Source organism: Heterocephalus glaber, unplaced genomic scaffold (assembly GCF_053883595.1).
Source record: "Heterocephalus glaber isolate CG9 unplaced genomic scaffold, H.glaber_assembly_v1.0 deba00001125, whole genome shotgun sequence".
NCBI classification, from domain to species: domain Eukaryota; kingdom Metazoa; phylum Chordata; class Mammalia; order Rodentia; family Bathyergidae; genus Heterocephalus; species Heterocephalus glaber.
Window position 1 is genome coordinate 364 of NW_028258198.1, and position 25,849 is coordinate 26,212.

General features: G+C 40.6%; 1 protein-coding gene across 1 annotated transcript in view; it reads right to left on the reverse strand.

The window, feature by feature from the left end:
- Positions 1-11,755: 11,755 nt before the first annotated feature.
- Positions 11,756-25,849, reverse strand: part of LOC147828363 (ankyrin repeat domain-containing protein 26-like) — a gene marked incomplete at its 5' end in the record, with an annotated part of 36,348 nt that continues 22,254 nt past the window's right edge. Inside the window, 4 exons of the mRNA XM_087210203.1 lie at positions 11,756-14,931; positions 16,180-16,418; positions 18,551-18,765; positions 20,055-20,345. Coding sequence (XP_087066329.1) covers positions 16,223-16,418; positions 18,551-18,765; positions 20,055-20,345 — 702 coding nt within the window. The remainder of the gene's footprint in view (positions 14,932-16,179; positions 16,419-18,550; positions 18,766-20,054; positions 20,346-25,849) is intronic.

The window sequence follows — 25,849 nt, forward strand, 5'->3', positions numbered from 1 at the left end:
CTGAAATACTCATTATTTATCTACTCTAGTGTCTCCCCTTGGGAACACTGGATGAACTCAATTTTTATCTACTTCTGACTCCCCTTCTTTCAGACATTTCTGTTTACAACTGAGACCCTCACCATTTCTTTTTAATCAAATGAAATATGGAGGTGTCTTTGTTTGTTTGTTTGTTGTTTTTGGAGGCTGGGCGAGCCGGGTGGAGAAAGAGTTGTAGGCAATGTCAAGATGAATGGAAAGAGCAATGGAGAGTAAGTTCCCGGGAGGCCACGGGCTGTGGGCCTCACATATCAGAGCATGTGGGCCCCAATGGGAAGAGAAGGAACTTTGCAAAGCATGCAAAGCTTAAAACGTGTGACACAGACTATCACCTTCATCTGTCACATGCTTCTGTTCACATCTATATGAAGCTGCACACACTTGCTTTTCTATGTGGCTATTTGGTCTCACACAATTTTTAAAGGCAATAGGCATTCCAGTTCTCCAAACCACTGACATACACAATCTACCGTCTGGTGGACCCTGCAAGTAATATTCCTTCAATGCTCTTAGGAAATATTTGGACCTGGATTCATACAGAATTTTGGCTGAACAAAGTGCAGTAGTTTACAGTTTCACCTGTACTGTGTTGTCCTTTTCTACAAACCCTGGGAATAGTCATAAATGCGCTTATTTTGCAAATGAAGCAACAGGCTCATAGGGAGAAGTCGTTATAGTGTCGAGCCCAGATTGGGGTCCAGTTGTGTCTGATGCACTGTGCCCATTTTATTTAAAATTCTAAGTGCTTCTAGCTAGATATTTGAACTTATATAAGTTAAATATTCTGCCCAAGATTATTTCTTTATCAGTATATTAATACCTGACATACCAATCTATCTATTTTGATCTACAACTCAAAAAGTCCTGCATAGATGAAAGCAACTTATAAACTCTCGCTTGATTATGCTGATCTGGAAGATTCTTGGGGTATACTTGACCAGAGAAACCCCTCCAAAAATAACAAATGAAATGTAGTAAGCAGAAATTCAGTATGAATTTTATTCATAAATTCTTTTATGCAGCAAACATTAAGCTGGCATTTCCTTTATGCAGCGAGGCTGTTTGAGCCAGCGAGGACCAGTGAAGGAGTGAGTGCTCCTGCTGAGGAAGTCAGTTCATGTTTACATTAAAGATACTCTTTCTCAGAAAGAAAAGCAAAAGAGGATGTGAACACTTCAGGAAAAGTATGATGAGAGAATAAACACTTAGAAGAACGCTTGGGCCTGAAGATACAGTTTTGACATCTAAAATGTGCATCGCCTCTCCTCTTTAATGGCAGAGAATCCTTAAACCCAGGGAGTAAGTGTGAAATTCCTTTACTAATAATCTACCTGAGACAATGCACAGTTAATACTAAACTTGACTTTGGTCTGTCATAAGGGGAAATTTTTCTTTTGTTAAAATTTCTTGCTATTTAATGTGAAAGGCTAAAAATACTCTAATATTGAACTCTTAATATTTTTCAGGAATATGAATTACGGTCATAAGAAATCATGATTATGGCTGTACAGGAGATATTAAAGATAAAGCAGCCCTTTTCATTTTATTGTAAAGAAATATCTGATGATGGACGATTTACAGAGAAAAAGAGTGGTATTTAGCTTGTTCTTCGGGAAATCAAAGATGAACATCCACTCCTGATCTTCTTGCTGGGACAGCCCTGGGATGGTGCAGAGTGTCACATGAAAACAACCAGAAAGCACAACTGCAGGTGTGTCTTTTTGGTCTCCTCTCTCTTCTGTGGAGTCACCAGGATTCCAACACAGGAGCTTTACTCTGATGAGTTCATCTAATCCCAGAGGTCTCATCTCTAAACTCCACAGTCAGATTAAGTTTACATCACCTTAATGCCTCACGATATATCTAAATTTCCACACATGAAACTCGCATATAAACCACTTCAAAGGGTATTTTTGGTAATCAGTGCAAACTTTAATGAATCTACAAATGAACTTATGCAATTTGAGATTTTTCTTTCCTGTTGTATTAATCTACCAAGGTTACCTAAACAAAATACCATGAGTGAGTGGATTAAACAACAGAAGCACATCCCTCACCGTTCTGTGGCTGGCAGGCTTAGATCCAGAAGCCAATGGAACAGCTTCCATCGGGGACTCTTCTCATGGCCTGTTGGTGGCCAATGTCTCAGAGGATGTGCACATCACCTATTTGTATACCCAGAGAAAGAAGGGGAGAAAAGGGGGAGCAAGGGAGATACAGCTCTTTGGTGTCTCTCTGCTTATAAGGACTTCATTCCTGGACACTTCAGTTCACAAACTGGGGTACATGACTGCTCTGGCAAGACAAGAAGAGGCTCCAGAAAAATTCCAAAAGCTGTGCTGCAAAGCCCAGTTGCCCAGGAGGAATCTGCTCATCATGGTGGGGATCATCAAGGCAGCCTCCCTGGAGAGGAACTGCAGAGGACCCTGATGAGGCAGCTGCTGCGGTAATGGTCACCCCTCCTTGGCATATCTTCACTGGCCTGGGCTTCTCAACTGAGATGAAGTATTATGGGGTTGGGTCTGTGGTCACCCCCAGAAAAGGAAAAGGAGGAAGGAATCAAGAGCCCTCAGGAGAGCCAGCTGCTGCAGATGACTGAAAATTGCCAAAGCATCACCTCAGGAGCCACTTGGGGCCTGGTTCTGGGACTTTTGCTCCATGAACATCAGCATATTTAGATCAGGATAAAAGTGTTTTCTGTGAAGGGGCCAAGAGTAAGGGTTGTTGATCAAATTTAGCTGTATTGTGATAGTGCAAAAGAAGCCTTAATGACGCATATGCAAAGAGGGGTCACTGCGGCTTCTTTTACAAACAGTTCTAATACCAGAGCACACAAAACAAACAGAATGATATTTTAGACCACTCTTTCCTGCTTGTGTTCTCTGGACCTCTTGTACTAGACTCAGGTAAGTGTTCAGTTTAGATCCATAGGTTGCAGTCTGCTAATTTAGGTCATCTCTGTGTCCTCTTTGCAAAGTTCTGTGTTTCAGTTTAAAAGTCTTGCACTTGTTTTGTTAAACCTATTCTCATTTATTTTTCTTTTTGATACTACTGTAAATGGAACGATTTCCTTAATTTTATTTTCCTTACCAGTGTGTAAAAATGGTTTGCAGTTGATTTTTGTGTAGTTATCTTCTTTCTGAAATGCTGCTAAACTCATTTATTAGTTCTAGTAAGATTGTTTTGTAGGCTTTTTGCTATTTTCCACATGCAAGTTTGAAATTATCCAAATAAATATCAAAATCAAGTGCATCTTGATTTCTCTTTGATCTTAAAATCTCTCTAACTGGATCTTTCCTTACAATGCTGGACTGAAGAGAGTGCATCCTTGCCTGCTTCCTAATTTTGAGGAGAAGACTTTCTGTCTGTTATCAGCAAGTAGATGTTATCTGTATTTCTAGTTGCCATCTATCATGTTGAAAGAGTTTACTTTTCTTCCAAATTTTGTAAGGGATTTTGTTGTAGTTGCTGTAGGGTTTCTTTGGTTATTTTTATTTTGTTTTACCATGAATGAATGAGGGATAGTGTCAAAAGTTTCTTCTGACTGTGGATATGATCATGTGGGGTTTTTTCAGACTACTAATATGGTGTATTACATTAATTGATATTTTGGATGTTAGATCAACACTGCATTTGAGCCATGAATCACACTTGGTCATGGTGCACAGTCTCTTGTACATGTTGATGGATTTTGCTTGCTCATATTTTATTTAGTAGTTTTGCATCTGTATTCATGAGGGAAATTTTTCTATAATTTTCATTTTTGTGATATGTTTGAATAACTTTGACATTGGCTAACATTAGTCTCTTTGAATACACCAATTTTCTTCCTTATAGCCAATTAAAAAGTCTATTGGAAGGACATTGGGCCTATATAAATGAAGCAGAGTTGGAAGGCAAATAGTGAGAAAGAAGAAAATGGCTTTTCTGGAAAGATCAGGGTTTTCACTTAGATCATCGTCAGAGAAGTGGACAGAGCAGGACCTTTCACTGGGCTTGCCGTGCCTGCCTCTCTCAGAGGGCGTCTTCTCTGTTTAGCTTGTGCTCCACTAACTCTTTGTCCACAGAGAAACCTGCCACCTCCTTGCTGGATTTCTGTCAGGCCATGTTGTCAGTGACCCTGGTGAAGAGGAGACACCAACTCTGCTGCTTAAAATGGCAAGTAGAGCCATGCAACATGCCTGGCCTGAAAGCGGTCAATGCCTGGTGTTATTTTCAGTGGATTCTGTGGACACACCATGGTTTGGTGTGAGGAATTCATTAGTTCCTAAGTGTCCTTTATGGGGGAAAGACAAAGAGACTTTGTGCCCCGTGGGAGCAAGCGCACAGTTGTGTCTGGCTTGTGACTTGCCCCTCAGTGGCCTGAACGCGTCTTTGAACACTTTCTTCTCCTTCCTCCAGCACTGGCTGTTGACTTCTCATCCTGAGGGAAGAAACTGTCCCTCGGTGTAAAAATGGGCAACTATGGGTTAACTGTGTAACTATGCTTGCTGAGAAAGATACACTGTAACTAGTCACTACTGTAATGCAAACTCACTAGAGCAAGGCGATCTCAGATAGCCCTGCCAACCCTCCTGCTCCCCGCTTCTTTGCCCCTTTGCTTATGTATTTATGCTTAGATTGATGGCTGTTTCCCCAGTGATTACGGTTGATGTGTCTCCCTCCCATAGACACATGAAGGTATAAAAATGAGAGTAAACTTCTGTTTGACGCTTTCGAGGTGATTTGAATCCCTTGAAGCTGTCCACAATAAAGCTGATTTTTGCTCCTACTGTGTGGTTGGTGGTCTGTCTGGAGATCCCCAAGCACTCATGCTTCAGTCCCAAATTGCCCTCTGAATTTGAGGTCACAAGTCTGAGTCCCTGCCTGCGGCAGTCGCTGCAGAGGGTCCCCTGAGCTCTGGCACCTTGGGTAGGGACAGCGATCATGGGGGCCCCACTCCAGCCTTTCCAGAGGCGCTCTGCTTGCGAAGGTCACTGAGGAGATCTGGACAGTCCCTGGTGCAGCCTGTGGCAGGTGCTTCTGGCCCACACCCTTGGCCAAGCGGCCTGCTGGGGTTGAATGTGCCTAGGGCATAGTTAGTGCTTGACAGACTGTTTTTCTGTTCTCTGCCAGAGTTATCAAAAAGAACTATAGGAAAATCTCAGGTAAGGGAGGCTACTACACATGGCTAATGGGAAGATCAGGAACAGTTTGTGGATGAGGCTGGTTTGAGGATGACTCAGAGGATATTCCATTCACTGACTGGACAAATGCTGATGTCTACCCACTGCACCTCATCCTGATCCAGAATGAAAACATACGGCTGAAAGTAAACATGAGGGCTTACAATATAGTGAAGCAGACAAATACTCATCAGGTAATCATATAACCATTGTGAATTTATATGGGAATCCTGGGTGTGGTGGCACACGCCTGTGATCCCAGCACTCTGGAGGCTGAGGCAGGAAGATCACCACAAGTTCAAGGACAGCCTAGGCTCCATGGTGAGTTTACGGCCAGCCTGAACTATATAGTGAGACCCCATCTCAAAACCAATTTTTTTTTACATGGGAAGAACCCTAATGGTCCAGTGGGGAAATAGTGAAATAAATTATGACGTGTTCTTTTGAGTTAATATACAGCAATTGAAACTGTTTCTAATAGTTGTAAAATGATTATAGTAACACTGGGTGTTTTCAAATGGGATATAAGATACACAGTATGTCCCGTTTTATAAAGTTCCTGTCTTACACGGAAAGGCTGGCCATGTGCCACACTATCAGTGCCTGTTACTGGTGGTGCTCAGGAGACAGCTCATCCTCGGGAAAGAGCCACACCCTCTCCAGGAGGCCAAGAGTTGCATGAGCACAGGATTCCCATGAGGTGCAGTGCAGGCTCTAAGAGATGAGGGACTAATTTTCATGGGGCAGGGCTGGGGTGAGGCTCCTCGGCCTCCTCTTGCTGGGACTCACAGAGCTGAGACATGGCCTGCAATGCTGTCCCTTCACTCTCGCTCTGCAGCGCTCACTTGTCTTCATCGGCTGTTGTTTTTTGCCCACTTTTTCTAAAGACAATAATATGTGTCTAGGGATGAAGTGGAAGTTTGATTTCCGAGTGTTCCTGGGCATCTGCTTAAACTCCTTTGTCATTCATCCAGGCCTGGTGTTCTCATGTGTTGCCCCTTCTTCTAGAATCGACTGACAATGGGTGTTTAATTTGAAGACTTTTTCCTTGGAAGCCAGTGACATGCTATTACTTTTATCAATTTACAAAAACTAATCGCATATTTCTGGATTTGTTTTTCTCAGCAGCTTGGGTCTTTGAATAACAAATTAAGTTAACTTATTACAGAAGTACTGAGGTCATGCACGTAAGTACAGGGCAGGAGATATATGGTACAGAAGGGGAAGGTGCTGACTTTTCCTCTGACCTGTACAGTTTTTCACTTCAGCAGTTTCCCTCTACGTTCAGTCACTTGTGTGCTTTAAAGACCTCAGGGGCTGGCTGCTCGGGGGAGCAGTTCTGTTGGGCTGCTGGTGATGTGATGCCAACAACCTGTCCCCTCTGCCTCCTGGGACTCACTCTGCTTCTTGCGTGAGGTCCCCATGAAGACAGGGCTGTTTTTGCATTGTTAGTTGAGGGGCACTGCTGCTTTCCTTGTGCTGCAGGTTACTCGACAAGAGATCTACCCTCTGAGGCCTCTAAGACTTCGTCGTGGGTGTGCTGCAATGTGAATACTGATGGGAAGCCGCTGTCATCAAGATCTTGCTGGCGTCTTCTGCCACCACTTGAGGACACAGCTAATGACCTAATTTGGGCTCATGTCTGCTGGCCTGAGGCAGGAGCGGGGAGGACAGTGTGGAGTGGAGGTCCCACGGCTGGCCTGGTCCCTCAGGGACACTGCTCCTGCCCACACAGGGCTGTAGTTTATACAGAAAGCAAGGCTGCTGCACATGCACGTCACCCACCTGAAGCCAGATGACAGCTCACTTCTGGGATTTATTTTTTCTCTTTATCAATGTACAGTCTGTCCCATCTGTGTTTCCTCTTACCTGCCAATCACCACTCTATTTCAGGGATAGTTTCAGGCACAGTTGAATTATTGTTAATAGCAGATGACTTTTGGGCCTCTTAACTTTCATGTTTTAACTACATGGTCCAGTATATAATGGAACTTCACTTCTTCTGGATCCTGAGGTTCAGCAGTTCAGCTGACCCTCTGGGCACTGTCCATGCCAGTACAGTGAGGCAAGAGGACACTGGAAGAGCTGGGGGTTGGGGAGATGAGGAGCCACTGACGGCAGGGTCCCCTTGCCTGGAGGTCCAGAGAGGACAAGTCCCGCTGCCTGCACTGTGGTCCCCACCTGTGCACCACTTGTGTGGGGCTCCCCCAGCAGGAGCAAAGTGGGATGGGCAGCTTCAAAAGGCAGCTGCTAGTTTTGCAAGGACCTGGCATTTCCCTTCCGAGCAGTTAACAGAGGGCTCCACATGAAGGCCAGTGTGTGCAGGGACCAGGGAGTAGAGCCAAGGCCCGAGGGTCTGATTGCCTGGCCCTCACTGTGCATGCACAAGCTGAGGGTGGCGTAAGCAGGAAAAGGGGCAGGGCAGAGAGCAGTGCCCAATGGGAAGGGATAGGAGAAGGGGAAGCGGGGAGGGCTAGGGGCGGAGTGTGGGGAGAGCAGAGGGACTGGGGTCTGCTGGGCTCAGAGTCCCACTCAGCCCAGTGTTCCAGCTCTGGGTCTGTTTCACCCAGCCTTCATCACAGGCCAGGGGCGGTGTAGCGCAATCATGTGAGTTTTCTCTGTGGGAAGTATATATACAAGGTAACTAGTATCAGGAAACTCACATTCCTAATGAAAAAGCCTAAAAATTGACCATATCCCCATTTCACAAGCATGCATTCTCCATCTTCACTTCAAAAATTCCTGAGAATTGAATTGAGTGTTTTCAATTTTAAACTCATTTATTAGTTTAAGCGCTTTGATTTTCCTTCAAGTATACCAGATTTTGAACATCTGCTAATTATCCCAGTGTTTCAGGGAAGAGAGTCTAGCAAGAGCACAGCTAAAGGGCAGAGTAACTGTATCAGTCAGCTTCCTTTTGCTGAGACGAAGTACCCGAAGCCTCTGACTTAGTGGGGGTTTACTTGGGTCATGATTTAAGTGGGTTCAGCCCATGGCCATCTGACTCCAAGGCAGAGGAGGCGTGGCAGAAGGGCATGGTAAAAGCAGCTGCTCACGCCATGGCTGGCATGAAACAGAGGAAGGATGGAGAGGCTGGAAACAAAAATGCATCCTTCCAGCCAGGTATGGTGGTGCCAACGTGTAATCCCAGCACAAAGGAGGCTGACACAGGGGGATCACTGTTGAGTTCAAAACCAGTCTGAACTACCTAGCAAGACTTCTCTCCAAAGACAAAACAAACCAGGTCACAACCCCAGCCCCTGGACATCTCCAAACCAGGCCCTACCTCCTAACAGCACATTCAGCAATAAACCCTGTGGATTAATCTACAGGCGTTCAGTGTACCCAGGGTCATTCTGGGGGAAGGAGCTCATGTTCCCCAGACTGGAGGTCATCTGTGGGCACTCAACTCTGTGTGTCCAGTCTCTCAGAGTGGAAAGTGACCTGTGTTCCTGCCCAGTGCAGCCAGCAGCCTGGGCCTGATATCCACAGCCTCCCTGGGCCCCTGGCCTGCATAAGGATGTGGGAGGGTGGGAAGTCTTCTGCAGGTGGCCTCTGCCCTCACCACAGAGCACAAGGACAAAGCTGCAGCCCAGAGAACATCTTTTCTCTGCCCTGTGTGCAGCCTCCTGCTGTCTTCCAGCTGGACAGGGTGACACCACAGTCTCATCCCCATTCTTCCTGCTGGGGATAAAAGGGCCTCTCCTTGCCTTCTCTGCGATGGACTGGCCATCACAGTGGCCCCAGCATCTGCTGAACAATGTTCCAGACTGGACCTGACATGTAACTAAATGGAATCCATGGATCTGAAAGGATCCTTCTACTAGAACAGATAAAGAGCAAACCTCAGAGACACTAAGGAGGAGTAAGCGATAAAATGTGTTAATTTCCTGATTGTGAAGCTTGTATTGTAGTTGTCAGAGCCAGGTGTGGTGGTGCATACCTGTAATCCCTGCTACTGGAGAGGCTGAGGCAGGAGAATTGCATGTTAGAGCTCAGCCTGGGCAATTTACAAAGACCTAGTTTCCAAAAAATAAAAGGAAAGAGTTGGGGATGTACCTCAGTGCTCTCTGGGTTTAATTTCTGGGGGGAAAAAGACAAACAGAAAGGTGAAAAGCTGGCAAAATGTTTCTCTGTGCCAAAAGAATTATAGGTGGGATTTTTTTATTTTTGAGACAGAGTCTCACTATGTAGCCCAGGGTTACTTTGAGCTCATTGCAATCCTGCCTCAACCTCCCAAGTGCTCAGACTATAGGTGTACATCACCACATTGGGCCTATAAATCAGTTCTTAAAGTTAGAAAAATAATAAAATTATATGTTTGATGGCACTTGCAACATGTTACAGTGTTGACAGTGGTTATAGCATCATTATACCAAACTGATGTCATCCATACAGAATGACAAGAATTGGGAAAATGCAACTTTCAAAATATCACTAAAGTGATATTTCACTCCAACAATGCATTAATGAGAACTTGGTTGTTCAGGTGGATTTAAAATAGCTGGCGCAGGGCCAGGGATTTAGCTCAGTGGAACTGTGCCTGCCTCGCAAGTCCAATGTCCTGAGTTCAATCCCCTGTACTGGAGGGGGGGGGGAGCAGGCATATAGGAAGTTTGAGTACATATAACTTAGTAACCCTGGGTTTTACTTGCAAACATCACTTAAAAGTTACAGATGTGAAGAAACAGTTTAAAATAATATATAATTTTCATCATGTATCTATGATACAAATTTTTTTCTTTTAATAAAGTTTTCATGTCATGCAGCTTATGGGAAATAATTAAAATGTGTTATATACATATATATAGTACAATAAAAATTATCTTTTCAGATCATATATCTTCTTAAAATCTCCAGATATTCTTGTGTTGTTTCTGAGATTAGATCTTGGCTTAATTTATTAGCAGATCTTATGGGAGAAACTTTTAAAGAATCCAGATTCAAGTACAGCAGTAGCTAGAAAGAAAAAGAGTTACAATCTTTATCTCAAAGACTTCATATTAACTAAACATGAGTTATTAAAAAATTGAGAACTTGATCAGTGATAACGAAAATTCCCTATGTACAAGTATAATACAAAATTATTACTAAACACAATTTGCCTCCAGTTGCGCACTGAACTAATTATCATGCAGCTGACACGACCATGTGCTAAGGTCCTGGGAGACCAAGATTGGGATGCAGGGGCCAAACTGACTCTGTAACCTGGAAAAACAGGTTTCAAGTGGAATCCACACAGATGCTGTGATAGATAAAAAGTGGCACTGCTGGGACACACAGAGAGACCTGTATTTTGTGTCACTCGTGCAGGATTTGGGGTGGAAGTGATATGTAAGGTGGCACCTGAAGCATAAGGAGAAAGCACACCGGGAAGGGGGAAGGGGGACAGGAGATGCCTAGCAGGGAGGCAGAGCCCAGGGGCAGAGGAGGGTGGATGGCAGGAGACAAGAATCCAAGTGATCTGAGTACTTTTATTCCATGCTAAGGAATCTAAAATTTCCCTGAAGGCCAAAGGTAAACCAACGACAAAATCAATGACAGGAGCTTTAAAACAAAACTTGTCAAGCAACGGTTTATGAGCTGCAACTGCCTGACTCCTCCTCCTAGACGAGTTCAAACTGTAGCCATGAAACAGGGAAGTTGAGGAGGCCTCTGTTTTTCAAGCACAGTTTCATCCTGCAGCTGAGTCTCTGGGGAGACCCAGGAGGGAGGGTGCTGAGCCAGGGCAAAGAGACACACAGGCTTTCTGAGACTTTTAAAGTTATGAAGCATGACAAAATGAGGACTACGTATATCCTTTATTGGAAACGTTTATATTTTCACGCCTTTCATTTGGTGTTATAAAACACTGAATGGAGGTTCTATTACACAATGAAAGGAAAGAGATGCCATTTGCTTTTTATGATTTATTTCAAAAGTCAATTAATATAAATGTAATTCATAAATTTTGTGAACACACCTGCTCTTACTGCTCTAGTTATACTTTTGTCCAACTCTTGCCGCATCTGACATAAATCAAATGTTTAAGCTATCGTAATGTTTAAGGTATAGAAGAGACATTTTATGGGAATAGTGTCACTTCGAAAATGTGGCCTTTAAGACTTACAGAGACAAGATCTAACCTGAAGAATGCTTGAAAGTTGCATAAGTAAAATTCTTAGTTTTAAGTTTAGATAATAGACAATACATATACGCAGTGCCGTTAGGGTAAAACCTAATGCCATTTGGTCTATTAAAGGAAAAAAGTGAGAGAGAAAAAGTTATTGTAATCCAGTGAGGACAGTGTATCTAAAAGTGTATCTTACTACAATTGACTTATGTGTTTTACATATTTCTTCGGCCTAGGTTAGTCGGTTTTTTACTCTGTATGTCTGGTAATTAACTTTCTAAATTATCAATAAATGAATCTGATGCTGGCAAAAATAAAAGAGGGTGGGGGAAAGGGGAAAAAAAGAATTGAAATGTGTTATGTACACGTACTGATTGCCTACAATTAATGTAATCATTATGTATGGCAAAAAATATGCTAATAAATGTCAAAAAAGAAAAAATCAGTCTGTTAAATATAGAGATGATGTTTTATTAAAACAAAATATAAAGCTCTTATTTTATGCTGAATGCATTGCTTTATATTTCTTTATTTTCCCCTACAGTACCGGGGATTGAACTTAGAACCTTGGGATGGCCAGGCAGGCATGGCGACACTGAGCTACATCCCCACTCTATTTTATAGTTCTTAGCAAAACTCTGCCCATTATAAAACTTTAATCCTTTTTTCCACATTAATAGATTTTTACTGAAAGTTAACTCTACTTTCCCCTACTTTTAAAATAATTAAAAATTAAACATACATTCTGTTATTAATTTCTAGCACAGAATCTGAAGTATAGAAATGGAGAAAGTGGTATTGTTATAATGGCATGCAAAAAATCTATTCGCAGAAGATTTAAAATACAAAGGGGCCAGAGATTCAGCTCAGTGGCCCTGCCGCCTGCCTTGCAAGCACAAGGACCTGTGTTCGATCCCCGGTACCAAAAAAAATTTCTTTTTAATTAAATAAAATATAAAAGAATAAAGAATAAAGCTGGCATTTAAAAAAATAAAATACATACAAATATTTCAGAGAAATCTGCTTAAAAAGGATAAACATTGGTTAGAGCCAGTTTGCAAACTCTCTTTGCTTCATCACTTTCTAGAAATGGAAACAGGGAAAACAATATGCAGCTCTTACTATAACTTTGCTATCTTTTCAGAAGTTAGAAGTCAATTCTTCAGAAACATGTGACTCATTAATCTTTTCCATTTATGAAATGTGGGGAATGTGCCCATCTATTTTACACTTTCCCCAGCTAACATGTTCTTACTGAAAACTTTTGTATAAAAGCTTTTTTCTTACTAATGCTCCAAGGAGGGTGGAACCTAGCACACACAGCATCATAACGCTTTGTAGTGGCAATGATAATGTGATATCCAATGCCTTTATGAATTTTAGGTGTGAAGACAAGTTTCTTTGACAGGTTTCCCAATATTTCAAAAGACTCTCTTCTGTCACATTTCTGCAGCAACAGCATTACAGACAAGTGTTACAAAAGTACCAAATGAATACCAGAAGAAAGTGGAAGCATTTATTAAAAGAATCCTCTACCACCACTAATTTAAACTATGTAAAATGTCGATCATACTTTTACAAGACTTGAAAAACTAACCATGTAATTATATTTTCCTACTTACTTACTTTCTATAGATAATAGATTTTATGTCTTTATATCCCATCCACAAGAACTCATAATACATGAATTTGGCTTTGATAAAAATGAAATCTTTTCCTGAAAAGATTGTTCAATTTTGTGAAGAACGTTTTGGCCTTTTTCCTTACTTCTTTATCTTACTTTCTGCATTGCTGAGACAAAATACCTGACCCCAAAAGTTAAAGGAGGAACAGTTTGTAGCTCATTTTGTAGAGGTTTCAACCCAGAGTCAGCTGGGTCCAACGCACAGTGGCATCACAGAGGAGAAACAGTTCATGGCATGGTAGGCAGAAGGCTGTGAGCCTGCCTTCATCTTTCCCTTTATATCCCATCCAGGCTACAAACCCATTTGGATGGTGTCACCCAGGCCCAGAGTGGGTCTTTCCATTATACACATCCAGAAAAATGCTAAACTAATCGGTGGACTAATTCAGTTATCACCTACTCTTAATCCATATTCACACACCCCAGATACAGCTAACTCTGAAAAGCTCCACCTATGAGCACATAAGGCTTTGGGGGAACATCAAGACATAAGTCATAACACTTCTCTGTGTGTGTGAGTGTTGGAGTTTGAATGCAGGACCTCACACATGCTGAACATGGACTCTACCATTGGACAACATCCCCAGCCCTGTAATGAAGACATTTTAACTCTCTAGATAGGAAATACTTGTGGTATAGCAAATTTAAACCACAATCATTGTTTTTTCTCCTCTTAAAGACTATCTGGCAGAAACTGTCTCTGTTCCAGCCATGAGTGGCCTCCACCTCCATTAACTGTCTGCCACATTTCACTGACCCTTGAGTACTTTATAACATAAATGATAGCTGAGGGCAACTGATTTTCAGGAAGAGAGAAGAAAGCTTAGAGGGAAAAAGGACAGACTCAGGACATCCTGAGGGAGGGCTGCTCTGGAAAGTGACCCCCCCCCAAAGCGCACTCAAGGTCTTGAGAACAGAAGGCTCCAGCTCTGTCCTTGTTGGTGGGAGGTTGGAGTGGTTTGGCTCACAAGTGAAAACTGACAATTTGCTGAATTTAGAAAAGTCCTTTTAATTCTCACTTTCCCATTAAATTACAGTTTCCTTACATTTCCCTTACTATAAATTCAGAATTGTTGTTCCCAGTAGAATGGCTTACTACAGTGCCCAGCACATATTATGAAAACTGTCTTGGTGACACTAATCACCATCTTTTTTTTTTTTTTCACTAATCACTATCATATTCCGCTAGATGGGGTGTCACCAAAGACTTCTGACCTGTGTCAAGGAACAGGTTAGTGGAAACTGAATGTTGCCAGGAGAAATAAAAAAGCCTGAAAAATTGCTAATGTTTATGTTTACTATTAAATCAAAAGGTATATTCACTCCTTGTGAATATATATATTTAAGGAAACATGCTCCTTTCTCTGTAGTGTGATGTTTGTTTCTTGATGGGGATTGCGCTTCTAGGGCTGGAGAAAGCGAGTCCAGCCTTCATGAGGGAAGCAAGTCTGCAGCGTCTTTTATACTTGCCATTTCCAAAAACATAAGGTGACAAAATTGTGCACAGCAGAACAGTGCACCGTGGCGTTCAGCTTATTAGAATTCTCTCACAGCTGCTGGTTTTCAAACTATGTCGGCAGAATCTAAGGTTCCCCTGAGGACACTGCAGGCTGAATGGAGAACAAGTCCCCCTTTAGAGCCTGCACTCCTTCTTCAGCCAGACAGTTCTACTTCTGCTTCGTACAACAGTTTCATGCAAACATTTTTTTCTTTAAAAAAGTTCTATTTGAAAATATTTTTTTAGAAAGTAGTGAAAGTCAAAGTCCCTAATCTGACACATGAGCCATCACAGGATCAGAGAGGTCATAACTTGGCTGTAGTCACAGGGCCAGCGGGTCAGGCAGGAATGGGCTTGCAGTCATCTCGCGGGGCCTGAGTTTTGAATAGTTGCTTCTCTCATATTCAGGAAAGATTATACATTTTTAAATCACCTTAGAGAAAATATGTAAAACTGTCATGGAGCTCAATGATGTTCAACATGAGACGTTAAGAGTAGCTCTCTAACAAACTTGAGTTCTAAAGTTATGAATATAGATAAAGCATGCAAATTAATATGAATTGTTAGTAGCCACTAAATCACAGAACAGGGAACTTGAAGGAGAAAATCATAAGACGTGGTTTACTCAAATCATTCAACAAGTGAATAATCCATGTTTTGGATTATTTATAGCAAAATTCAAAAAACAAAACAGATTTCTCTTTACCATCTAGCATCATCTAGCCACCTCTCACCATGACTTGAGATATACAAAGACATGGTTTAATTTCAATCTTAGTCCCGGCAGAAGCAACAGGAGAAGCACCATATGGACTTAGACTCTCTCTGCCTCCCTCCTGCAGGGACGTCCTGGCTGCATGAAATCAGGTCTGCTGTCTCTGCGGTGAGCAGCTGCTGCTGGGACAGATGCCAGGTGCTTGTTTCATCCACTGACAAGTGTGTGCTGAAGTGTGTGATCCTCAGTGAGGCACTCACATGCCCACATCTGCCCGTGAGCTATGTGCTAGCAACAAAGCTTATGATGGATCTGGATCTATCTGACCTATGTTCTGAGTACAGATGGAGGGAGGTCATTTTCTGCTACCTCACTGCAGTCACAACAAGAAAGATGATGATATAACCCTTATATACATGTTTTCTTCCTCCTTGACTTGAAATATGCTGAATCTAGGCACTGTACTACATACGTCTACATACATCAACGAATTCATGCAGTTGGCACAATTCTGAACAGGAGAAGTTAAAAATACGTATAAGGAAGTCACAGGAATTCCCCAGGTCTTCTGACTCTCCTTTCAATGCTCATCCATCAGACCAATTATTTCTATGCTGAAATATTTAAGTACCACATCTAGGTCAGTTACATTTTTTGAATAAGGTTAACGAGTATCTCTTGAAAAATGAGAGCTACAGGGACTTTTTAAAAAAATTGTGAATTTGTTTCCTTTCTTTATAGTAACTCATATTAGTGTGATCTTTACTTAACATGTGTAAGTCAACTAACTAAACACAGTATTTCATCAGATTAACCTCTCCCCCTGGCATCAAACCCAGGGCCTCATGCATGCTAGCCCAGTGCTCTACCACTGAGCTACTTCCCCTGCCCAGTATTTCACCAAATTATCAACAAGAATTAAGACAGAAATCTGAGATACGAAGGAAAGATGATACTATCACTAACCTTGGTCAGTAGCTCTCCATGCTGTTGTTTGAAGGCTGTGGGTTTAATGGAGGAACCAGGAAGTTTCTTCCCTGGGAAGAAAACTTCTCTGGACCACTAAACTATGATGAAGATTTCTAACACAAGGAGATTCTAGGACAGGTCTTGTACTAACAGTGCTCAGTAATGATCTATTTTGTTGTTGCTCCACCAGAAGTCTGATATTGGCCTCTTCTAGCTGCTCATTAGCCCTGTGAAGACTGCAAAAGACAAATACTGAATATCAAGCAAGTGTGCTCATTGAGACAGATGGGTGAGCGTACAGAACATTCTTGAAACCTTAGGTACCAACAGTTACATGCTTTGCAGCACAAAAAGCTACATTGCTTGAACAGAAGTTTTGATATATTGGGCAGGAACATAGTGCAGTACAAACATTTACATTGCTTGAACAGAACATCCTGTGGCAAAAACATGGGGTCGGGGGGCAGGGGCTTGGCAACAGACAAAGCCCTGCCCTGTTGTGCCTTACTTCTTTACCACCTTAACAGTGAAAATGTATCACAGCGCACCTATCACAGGACAATTAAAAGTGTTCTAAAGAAGTACATATATTTGTAGTGGGATTCCTAACTAACAAGCCATTCTAACAAAGTGAGAAAGAAATGGCTGTCAGTGGTGGCTGGCTTCACAGGAAACACTGCTACTTCCTATAAGAGCTCTTCTTATGAGATTCCTGAGGAAGCCACTAGAAACACTTGTATTTAAAGGATCACTATGAGAGATAATGGATAGGTTAATTAGCTTGACTGCAGTAGCCATTTCTCTTTGTATATATATCTCTATAATCCCAGCACTCTGGGAAGCTGAGGCAGGAGGATAACAAGTTGGAGGCAAGCCTGGGCAGCTAACTTAGTGACTGAGACTGAGATCCTGTCTCAAAATAAAAAAATAGAAAAAAAAGGTACATATGTGTGTGTATGTATGTGTGTGTCTACAACAAACAGACATAGGAAAACATTATGTTGTACTTCTTACATATACAATGAAAAAATAAAACTAAAAAAAAGAGAAGTGTTTATATTTAGTTAACCAGTTTAGGGGTTTTAAAAACCATTTCTTAAAGATATTTTCAAGTGGTGGCTTTCCCACCTGCATATTTGCCCCATTACCTGGCAATGAGAAACTACTTCAGCGCAACCGCCTCCAGGGGAGGAGACCGTGGGCTCAGTGATCACAAAGAACCAGGGCACTCCTATGGAGGCATGGCAGGTGAGCCCGCCTCTTCTGTCTTCCGCCCGCCTCTCACACTAATTCACACCAATGAGCTATACTTCTGCTCGTCCCTGTGTGAATCTTTCCCTATATCACAAATATGACTTTATGTAGAGTAGAAGAAATATGCAGCATAGTTTGTCTCCAGGCCGCCTCTAGTGATAGCACCAAAGACCAAAGTCAAGGGAAGTTATTTTATCAAGTGGCAGAATGCACCCAGACGAGCAGTATTAGTAGTACTTGACCTTCTCGGTTTAGGTTGTAATCTTCCAAAACCAAAGTTAGTAATAATTCTACTTAAATGAATGCCAGGATGTAATGTCATAACAACATAACTCTCTTAAGCATAAAGCTTCAAAAATAGCTGAATGACTAGGTCAGATTACCTACAGAAGAATGCTGTAACCAAACGTGATGGTACACACTTGTAATCCCAGCACTCTAAAGGCTGAGGCAGGAGGATCGCCATGGGTTGGAGGCCAAGTTGGGCTACATAATGAGTTCAAGGTCAGCCTGGACTACAAAATGAAACCTTGTCTCAAAAACCCCAAAACCAGTAAAAGGTGGAAGAAATACAAACTTCCTTTGTCTAACATTTTGAAGATAAGTTCATTTACTAACTTTATTTTCCAAAGTTATATTGTCCACTTGGCATTCGTATCCTAATTTCTTTTTAAAAATTTGTTTTTGTTTGTTTATTTTTGGTACCGGGGATTGAACTCAGGACATTGCACTTGCACGGCAGGCACCGGAACCATTGAGCTAAATCCCCGGCCCAATTTCTTTTTTAAAAAATTCTTTTATTGGTACATTTTAGGTATACAATACATTTACATTTATCATTGGGTGCTTGTACCTGTACATGATGTATCTTAGTTCTTATTTTTTCCCCCAGTACCTGTGCATCCTTCACCCCCTCCACCCTTCCTTATTTACATACTTTGTTTCCATTTTTTTCTTTCTCATAATTTTTCCTTTCCCTTCTTCCCTTTCCCCTTCCCCTCCCACCACCCCCACCCCTTTGTCATATCCTAATGTCATGGACCTGTCTCTAAACATTATGCTTTAAGGGACAAATTAACGAGCTTAAACTTTCTGTGATTCTGTTTTGACTTACTTGTTTAGTTCACTGGACAATGACTTTCTTCTAGCCAATTCTTTTAGATATTTTTGCCTATACTTTTCCAATAGTATTTTATTGGACTCTTCTTGAGTCTTCATTTGAAAGAGCACTGATTCCAGGTCTGCAATTCTGAGTTCCATCTGACTTCTCAATGAACCATTACTAGTCTCTGTTAATTGCTGTACATATTCTTGACATGCTGCTTGTCTCTAAAGCAAATTAAAGGATATATTTTAAAAGTAATTATACCCCAATTACAAAAGGTGATCAAACTATGCAGTGAATGTTTCAATTCAAAAATTTTATTACAGTATAAAACAGTGCTATTAATCCCCTTCAAAATCCTTCCCCTCTCTTTTGACACACTTAAATCCATCATCCTTGCCCCTTTCTGAAGCAGTTCTGGAAGTCCTCTTTCATGAGTGTCTTTATAAGGTGTGATTAAAAACCCAGTAAATACTGCTGCTGAGTGCTGTCCAATGAAATGGCAGGCTTGCAACAACATTATGATGTGTCCTCATCTACCTTAGCCACCAGATCTGGCACCATGTGACTTCAGGCTCTTTCCCAAAGTCAAAATGACCATGAAAAGTAAACATTTTGAATCTGTTCAGGACATCAAGACAGCCATGACAGCACAACTAAGGGTGGTCATGATAGAAGACTCCAGAAGTGCTTCAGAAAGTGGCAAGAATGATGACACAAGTATGCCCAAAATCAGGGAGAGTATTCTGAGGGGGACTCATGGCAATGTGTCTTTTTTATTGTGATAAAATTTGGGGTTTTTTTTTTTTTTTTGCCACCGGGGATCAAACTCCAGACCTTCTGCTTTCGAAGCACACAGCAGAACCACTGAGCTAAATCCCCAGCCCCAAATTTTTAAAAATATTTAAAACATTCACTGTATGTTTTGATCATAACTCAGTTATTTTGTATTTATTTCCTTTAGTTTTGAGGCAATGATTCAGAAAGAAATTTGATATATGTGAAAAAGATGCTGGATTTACCATCACTATTAACTGCATTAAATCTGAATTATAAAAATTGTGAATCTTTTTTTCTTCGTGGTGCAAGGGATCCAACCCAGTGCAAGGAAAGCACTCTACCGCTGAGCTCCTTCCTTAGCCTAGAATCATTTTTAATATTCATGTAATCTGATCAAAGAATAGAAACAATTCAAAAACTTAAAAACTGAACAAGGTGACAATTTAAGAGTACTGTATAACTGTCAAACCACGTTTTTCTCTGCTTTTAACAGTTTCATGTCCATTAGTCTTCAAAAATCAAATGATTCTTTAATAAATACCATTATTCTGAGAGATCAAGTTAGTTATAATGAAATGGAAATATTTAATGGAAGACACAAGATGTCATCTTCCTTCTAAAAAATTCACAAGACAAAAGTTATAAGGGAAGGGGAAGAAATACATACAATGTAAACATTCAAAATATAATTTTCATGAAATTATTTCAGCACATTAAAGATAAATAAATTAACCTGTAAAAACAGATTGACTTGTGATAATTTTTCGACTAATTCCCGCCTGGCTCTTTCTTCAATCTCCTGCTTATACTGTTCTAGTTGGCCATGTTCTAGCACATTCTTCTCTATGTGACGTCTCAGGTTAACTACTTCTTCTTCCAGCTTCTTTTCATTCTTCTCTAGTGTCTCACACTTCTTTTGTATATTTTTCATAGATAATAACTCGTGCTGGAGAAAGTCACTATTTCTATCCAGATGTAGACATCTGGATGATGCAGTTTCCAGTTTTGCTGAAAGATCATCAACCTGCATGAATAAAAGAACACGGATTGGTAATGAAGGAAGTAAGCTGGAAATAGAATCAAAATTTCTGACAGAGGGCCGGGGAAATAGCTCACTGGCACCCCGCCTGCCTTGCAAGCACAAGGTCTTGAGTTTCATCCCCGGTACTGGAGAAAAAAAAGAAAAGAAACTGACATAAATTCACTTTTCACAAAACATAATCTGTACTATATTCTTAGAAAATATTCCCTTGAGGCCAGGGATTTAGCTCAGGGGTTCCACTGCCTGCCTCGCAAGCGCAAGCTCCCGAGTTTGATCCCCAGTACCAAAAAAAATAAAAAATAAAAAGGAAATATTCTCTTGAATTACTCAAAAAATCAACAGTTAAAACCAGCAGGAGGCATGAAAATATACCTTTTTTTTCCCCCTCCAATGTTTTTAAGTTTAAATAGTGATTTGTTATGTTTTTCTGTTCTTCCCCCCCCCATTAACTTTATTGGTACATTTTAGGTATAAAATACAGTTACAGTCATCACTGGGATATTGTACCATTACATAAGTCTCTTGGTTCTCATTTTTTTTCCCCTTCCCTTGCCCTCCCTTCAACCCCTCCACCCTTCCCTATTTGCAAAGACCTTGTTTCCATTTTTTTCCTCTTCTCATATTTTTTCCTTTCCCTTTTTTCCCTTCCCCTACCCCTCCCAATTACCCTGCTCTTTTAGACCTTTTCTTCCTGTTACACAATATCAGTTATACATTTTTAAAATTACAATATTAACATGTAGGAGACATTACCACAGATTTTACAGAATTTGAAAGGATATAGAAAGCATATTACAAAAATCGTTTTGGAAATAAATTTGACAACGTCTAAGAAGTAACTTAGAAGACAAATTAATGAAACTAACTCAGGAGGAAATATAAAATTTGAATAGCACCTATTAAAGAAAGTATATTCCTAGCTTGAAAACCTACCTATATGACAACAGCAGGCTCATAAACATTTTAACTGATAAATTATATCAAACATTTAAAGCAGGAAAAAGAAGGAACACTTCTCCCCTCATTTTAGGAACTCAACATTGTGCTAATCCTAAAACTGGATAAAGATAATAGAAGAAAAAAGTATGAACACAGATAGAAATTTGTTTAACAAAACAAACTCTTAGAAGTCAGATCTGGCAGTATGTAGAAAGTGGTTTTATTATAGGGATGGCAGTGTTGGTTCAGCATTGGAAAATCCACCCCCAAAAGTCATCGTTTTAACAGAGGAAAGGAGAAAGCCATATGATCCTGTCACTAGTTGGAGAAAGAGTATTGGACTAAATTCTACAGCTGGTCATGGTAAAAGCCATCAGGAGACTAGGAGTAGAACAGAACCTTCTCAACAGATCAAAGACATGTACTCCATACTTCCAACAAAAACTCCTTCTATGAATGGAGACGATACAATGCTTTCTCCCTCAAGTGGGGAACAAGGGCATATATGCCTACTCTTCATCTGTCCATTAGACTTTGAAACATAGGTCTAAACCAAAATAGTCTGGCAATAAAATGACACAACTAGGATAGGATTGGCACGGCAGAAGCAAAATCTTTTTATGTAGATGACATGATCATCTACAGAGAAAATACTAAGAAATCTCTAGGAGCCCCTAGGACTTGTACTTGAATTTAGCAGGATTAGAAAACACAAGGTATATATAAAAATTCAGGTCTGTGTATACTTGCTATAAATGAAGAACTGGATATTGAAAGTTTAAAGTTATGTAGGAGTACAAAGGACCTAGAAAAGTTAAAAACAAAAACAAAAAACAGTGTTGGAAGGCATTTAGCACCCAATTTTAAGACTTCTTCTAAAGCTACAGTAATCAAGGCAGTGTTGGTGTAAGGAAAGACATACAGATCACTGGAATAAAACAGAGAATCTAGAAATAGAACCACACATATATGGTCCACTGAGTTTTGAAAGATTATTTAACATTAGCATTTTATAGAATATAAACTCGATTCAAGAGCCCAGGAAGAGATAGTGTCTTCAGCAAATGGCACTAGAACACCTGGTATCCATATATAAAAAGTTAACCTCAACCCTTTTTTTCCCATACATGGAAAATAACTTGAAGGGATCTATGAACCTAAATAAGAAAGTCTAAAAGTAAAAAACTTTAAGAAGAAATTATAAGGGAAAATATTTATGAATTCAGGGTAGGCAAGAACTACCTAGGATCATGATGTATAAAAGAAAAAAAAAAGATAAATGAGATTCCACCAAAATTTAGAACTTTAAATGACATCATTAAAATGAAAAGTAGTCCTTAAACAGACCATATTTACAACGCATATAACCTATGAGCAGAATATGTAAAGAATTCTCAGAGCTCATTAATAGACAACCCAATTAAAATGTAGACATAAGAGGATGATAAATAGCCAGTATAGCACAAGGAATGGTGTGCAATTCTAGAATCAGAAAAATACTCATCAGTACAATAATAAGATTGAATTATACAGTCTTTAGGGACATGAAGTCAAAAGCTTTAAAAGCCTTGTCATGACTTTTTCTTTTTGTTGGATTCTCCCCCTTTGCATTTAATTTGTCACACCCAGTGGATTCATTCTGCTGGGCTTCCTGGGGTTGTGATCCTCATTGTCTTTTCCTAGGGTATTGTCTAAAGTTTTTTGGAGTGCCGGTTTGGTATTCATGATGTTCCTGAGGTGCTATTTATCATCAAAGTATCTTATTTCTCTATCAATTTTGAAAGATAGTTTTGCAGGGTACATCAATCTGGGTTGGAGGCTCTTTTCCTTTAGGGCTTGAAATACATCACTCCAAGCTCTTCTGGCCTTGAGGGTTTGCATTGAGAAGTCTGCTGTGATTCTGATGGGCTTTCCTTTGTGTGTGATTTGTTTCTTTTCTCTCACTGCTTGTAGAATTTTATTCTTCTGTTGGATTTCTGGAATCCTAACTATTATATGCCTATGTGTAGATTTTTTTTGATCAAGACTAGCTGGAGTCGTATATGCCTCACTTATCTGTATGTCAAGTTCTTTTCTCCTCCTTGGGAAGTTTTCTGCCATCACTTCTGTGAAGAGTTTTTTTATGTCATCTGCACTCTCTCCTCTTTCTTCATTGACTCCAATCAGCCTTATGTTATTCTTCTTTGCATCATCTAGCAGCTGCTGGATTGATTTCTCATCTTCCCTTACAATTTTAAAGCCATTTTTCTTGTCCTCCTCACTAATTGCAATCTTATCTTCTACATGTGAAATTCTATCCTCACATTGGCTCATTCTGCTGCACAGACTTTCGATGGAGTTTTTAATCTCTTGGAAATTTGTTTGTATCTGTTTTATGGATTCCATTTGTTTCCTATGTTGGGATTCCATCATGTTCCTCAGATCCTATATTGTTTTCTCTGTGTCCTCTCTAGATGTATTAATCATGTCTTGGACCATGAGCAAAATCTTTGCTGTTATCTGAGTAATTATTTCTGATTTCATTTTTCCCAGATCCCCTTTTGTTGCCAGTTCAGAGAGTCCAGGTGGTTGAGTATCAGAGTGTTCCATCTCTTTTCCCTTTGGGGTTGCTGTAGGTGATCTGGAAGTCTGTTTTGGAGGATTATGTGTCTTCTCATTCCCCCGGGAGTGGGGTGCTTCTGGCGGCCACACGGCTCACCTTCTCTGCCCTAGGAGCTTGGGATGGCAGTGGGGGAGCTTCCTTCCGAATACTGGGACCGGCTGAGCTTCTCTCCCCTAGGAGGTTGGGGTGGCGGCAGGGGAGCTTCCTTCCAGGTGCTGGGACTGGCTGAGCTTCACTGCCCTAGGAGCCTGGGATGGAGGCGGGGGAGCTTCCTTCCGGGTGCTGGGAATGGCTGAGCTTCGCTCCACAAATATATTCTCTACACTCATTATTCTTTGTCACAAAACGTGCACTTGATCTTGGACTCTTTATTTTCCTAGGATTGTTTCATTTCTGTCCTTCTTAAAATGACTCTGAGCTATCTCTTAGTAGTACAACCAATCAATGCTAACAGAGTAAGATGTTGAAAATATGACTTTAATTAATGACTATGGTATGTATGGATTTTAGTTATAAGCCTTTTCCTGAATTGCAAAGGTTTTATGTCAATTGGAATTACATTCTAGAATGTCCCTGGATTGGACATAAGTGGAAGCAGAAAGGACCTAGAAAAGGAAGCAAACTCAAAGGGCTCCAAAGCGACTGTTATTGGAAGAGGGGTGGCCCTCAAAGAGGCTGAGAGGAAGAACTTTGAGGCCAGTGAAGGAAATGATACTGATACCTGAAGAAAGAGGACTCTGGCTACATAGCAAGCAGCTGAAAGAAAAACTGCTGAAAGATGAGCTAAAGTGAGACTTGCTGAAAACCAGGATTTACTGGGTTCAAATATCTGCTTCTCATTTGTAGCCTCTGGACATGTCAAAGAATGCTAAAATTTTTGCAAAGTAACATTAATATATAACACTGCCAAATAATGCTAAAACAAATGGCTTTTGGGATCAGATCAAATCCAGGGTGCTGCTGGGAACACATGGTCTGAAGACAAAGCCAAGGCTAAAAAAAAAGAAAAAAGAAAGGAAGAAAGAAAGGAAGAAAGAAAGGAAGGAAGAAAGGAAGAAAGGAAGAAAGGAAGAAAGGAAGAAAGGAAGAAAGGAAGAAAGGAAGAAAGAAAGAAAGAAAGAAAGAAAGAAAGAAAGAAAGAAAGAAAGAAAGAAAGAAAGAAGATGAAGCCAAGGCTATGACTACAAAAGCTTTTGGTAAGATTTCAGAAAGACTTAAGGCTGTGCCCTCAAATGCAAAAATCTTAATGGAATCACCTTAGTACAGTTTCACAGGAAGCCTAAGATAGACAGCTTAAGTCAAAAAGATTTGGAAAAGTAACTTCTCACAGGGCATGAATCCAATAAAATTCACAGAAAATATAAAATTGTCAAGAAAATGTAGTAGCAGAAGCACTGCTCACCAGCTTGAACTAAGACAAAACAGCAAACATGAAAGAGGTCTTTGGATGTTGAAGTTCTACATTTAGGAAGCAGGCTGAGAAAACCAGTCTGACTAGATTTGAGAACAGTTTTCCAGATATGACATCAGGAGAAAAAAAACGATTAACTAGACTTTGTCAAAAGTAAATATGCAGGGCTGGGGATTTAGCCCAGTGGTTCCACCACCTGCCTCGAAAGTGCAAGGACCCGAGTTCGATCCCTGGTGCCAAAAAAAAAAAAAAAAGTAAATATGCTTGAAAACATACCACACCAAGAAAGTGAAAAGGTAGGCTACTGAGTGGCAAAAAATGTGTGAAAATCATGTATCTGGTAAGGGATTTATGCCTAGGATATATAAAGGACTCATAATTTTAAAATAGAAAAGACTACTCAATTTAAAAATGGAGAAAGAATTTAAATAGACATTTCTCCGACGAAGATGTGTGAACGGCCAATCAGCTTGTGAAAACACATGTGCTCCACACCATCCCCTTAGTCACCAGGAAAATGCAAGTGAAAACCAC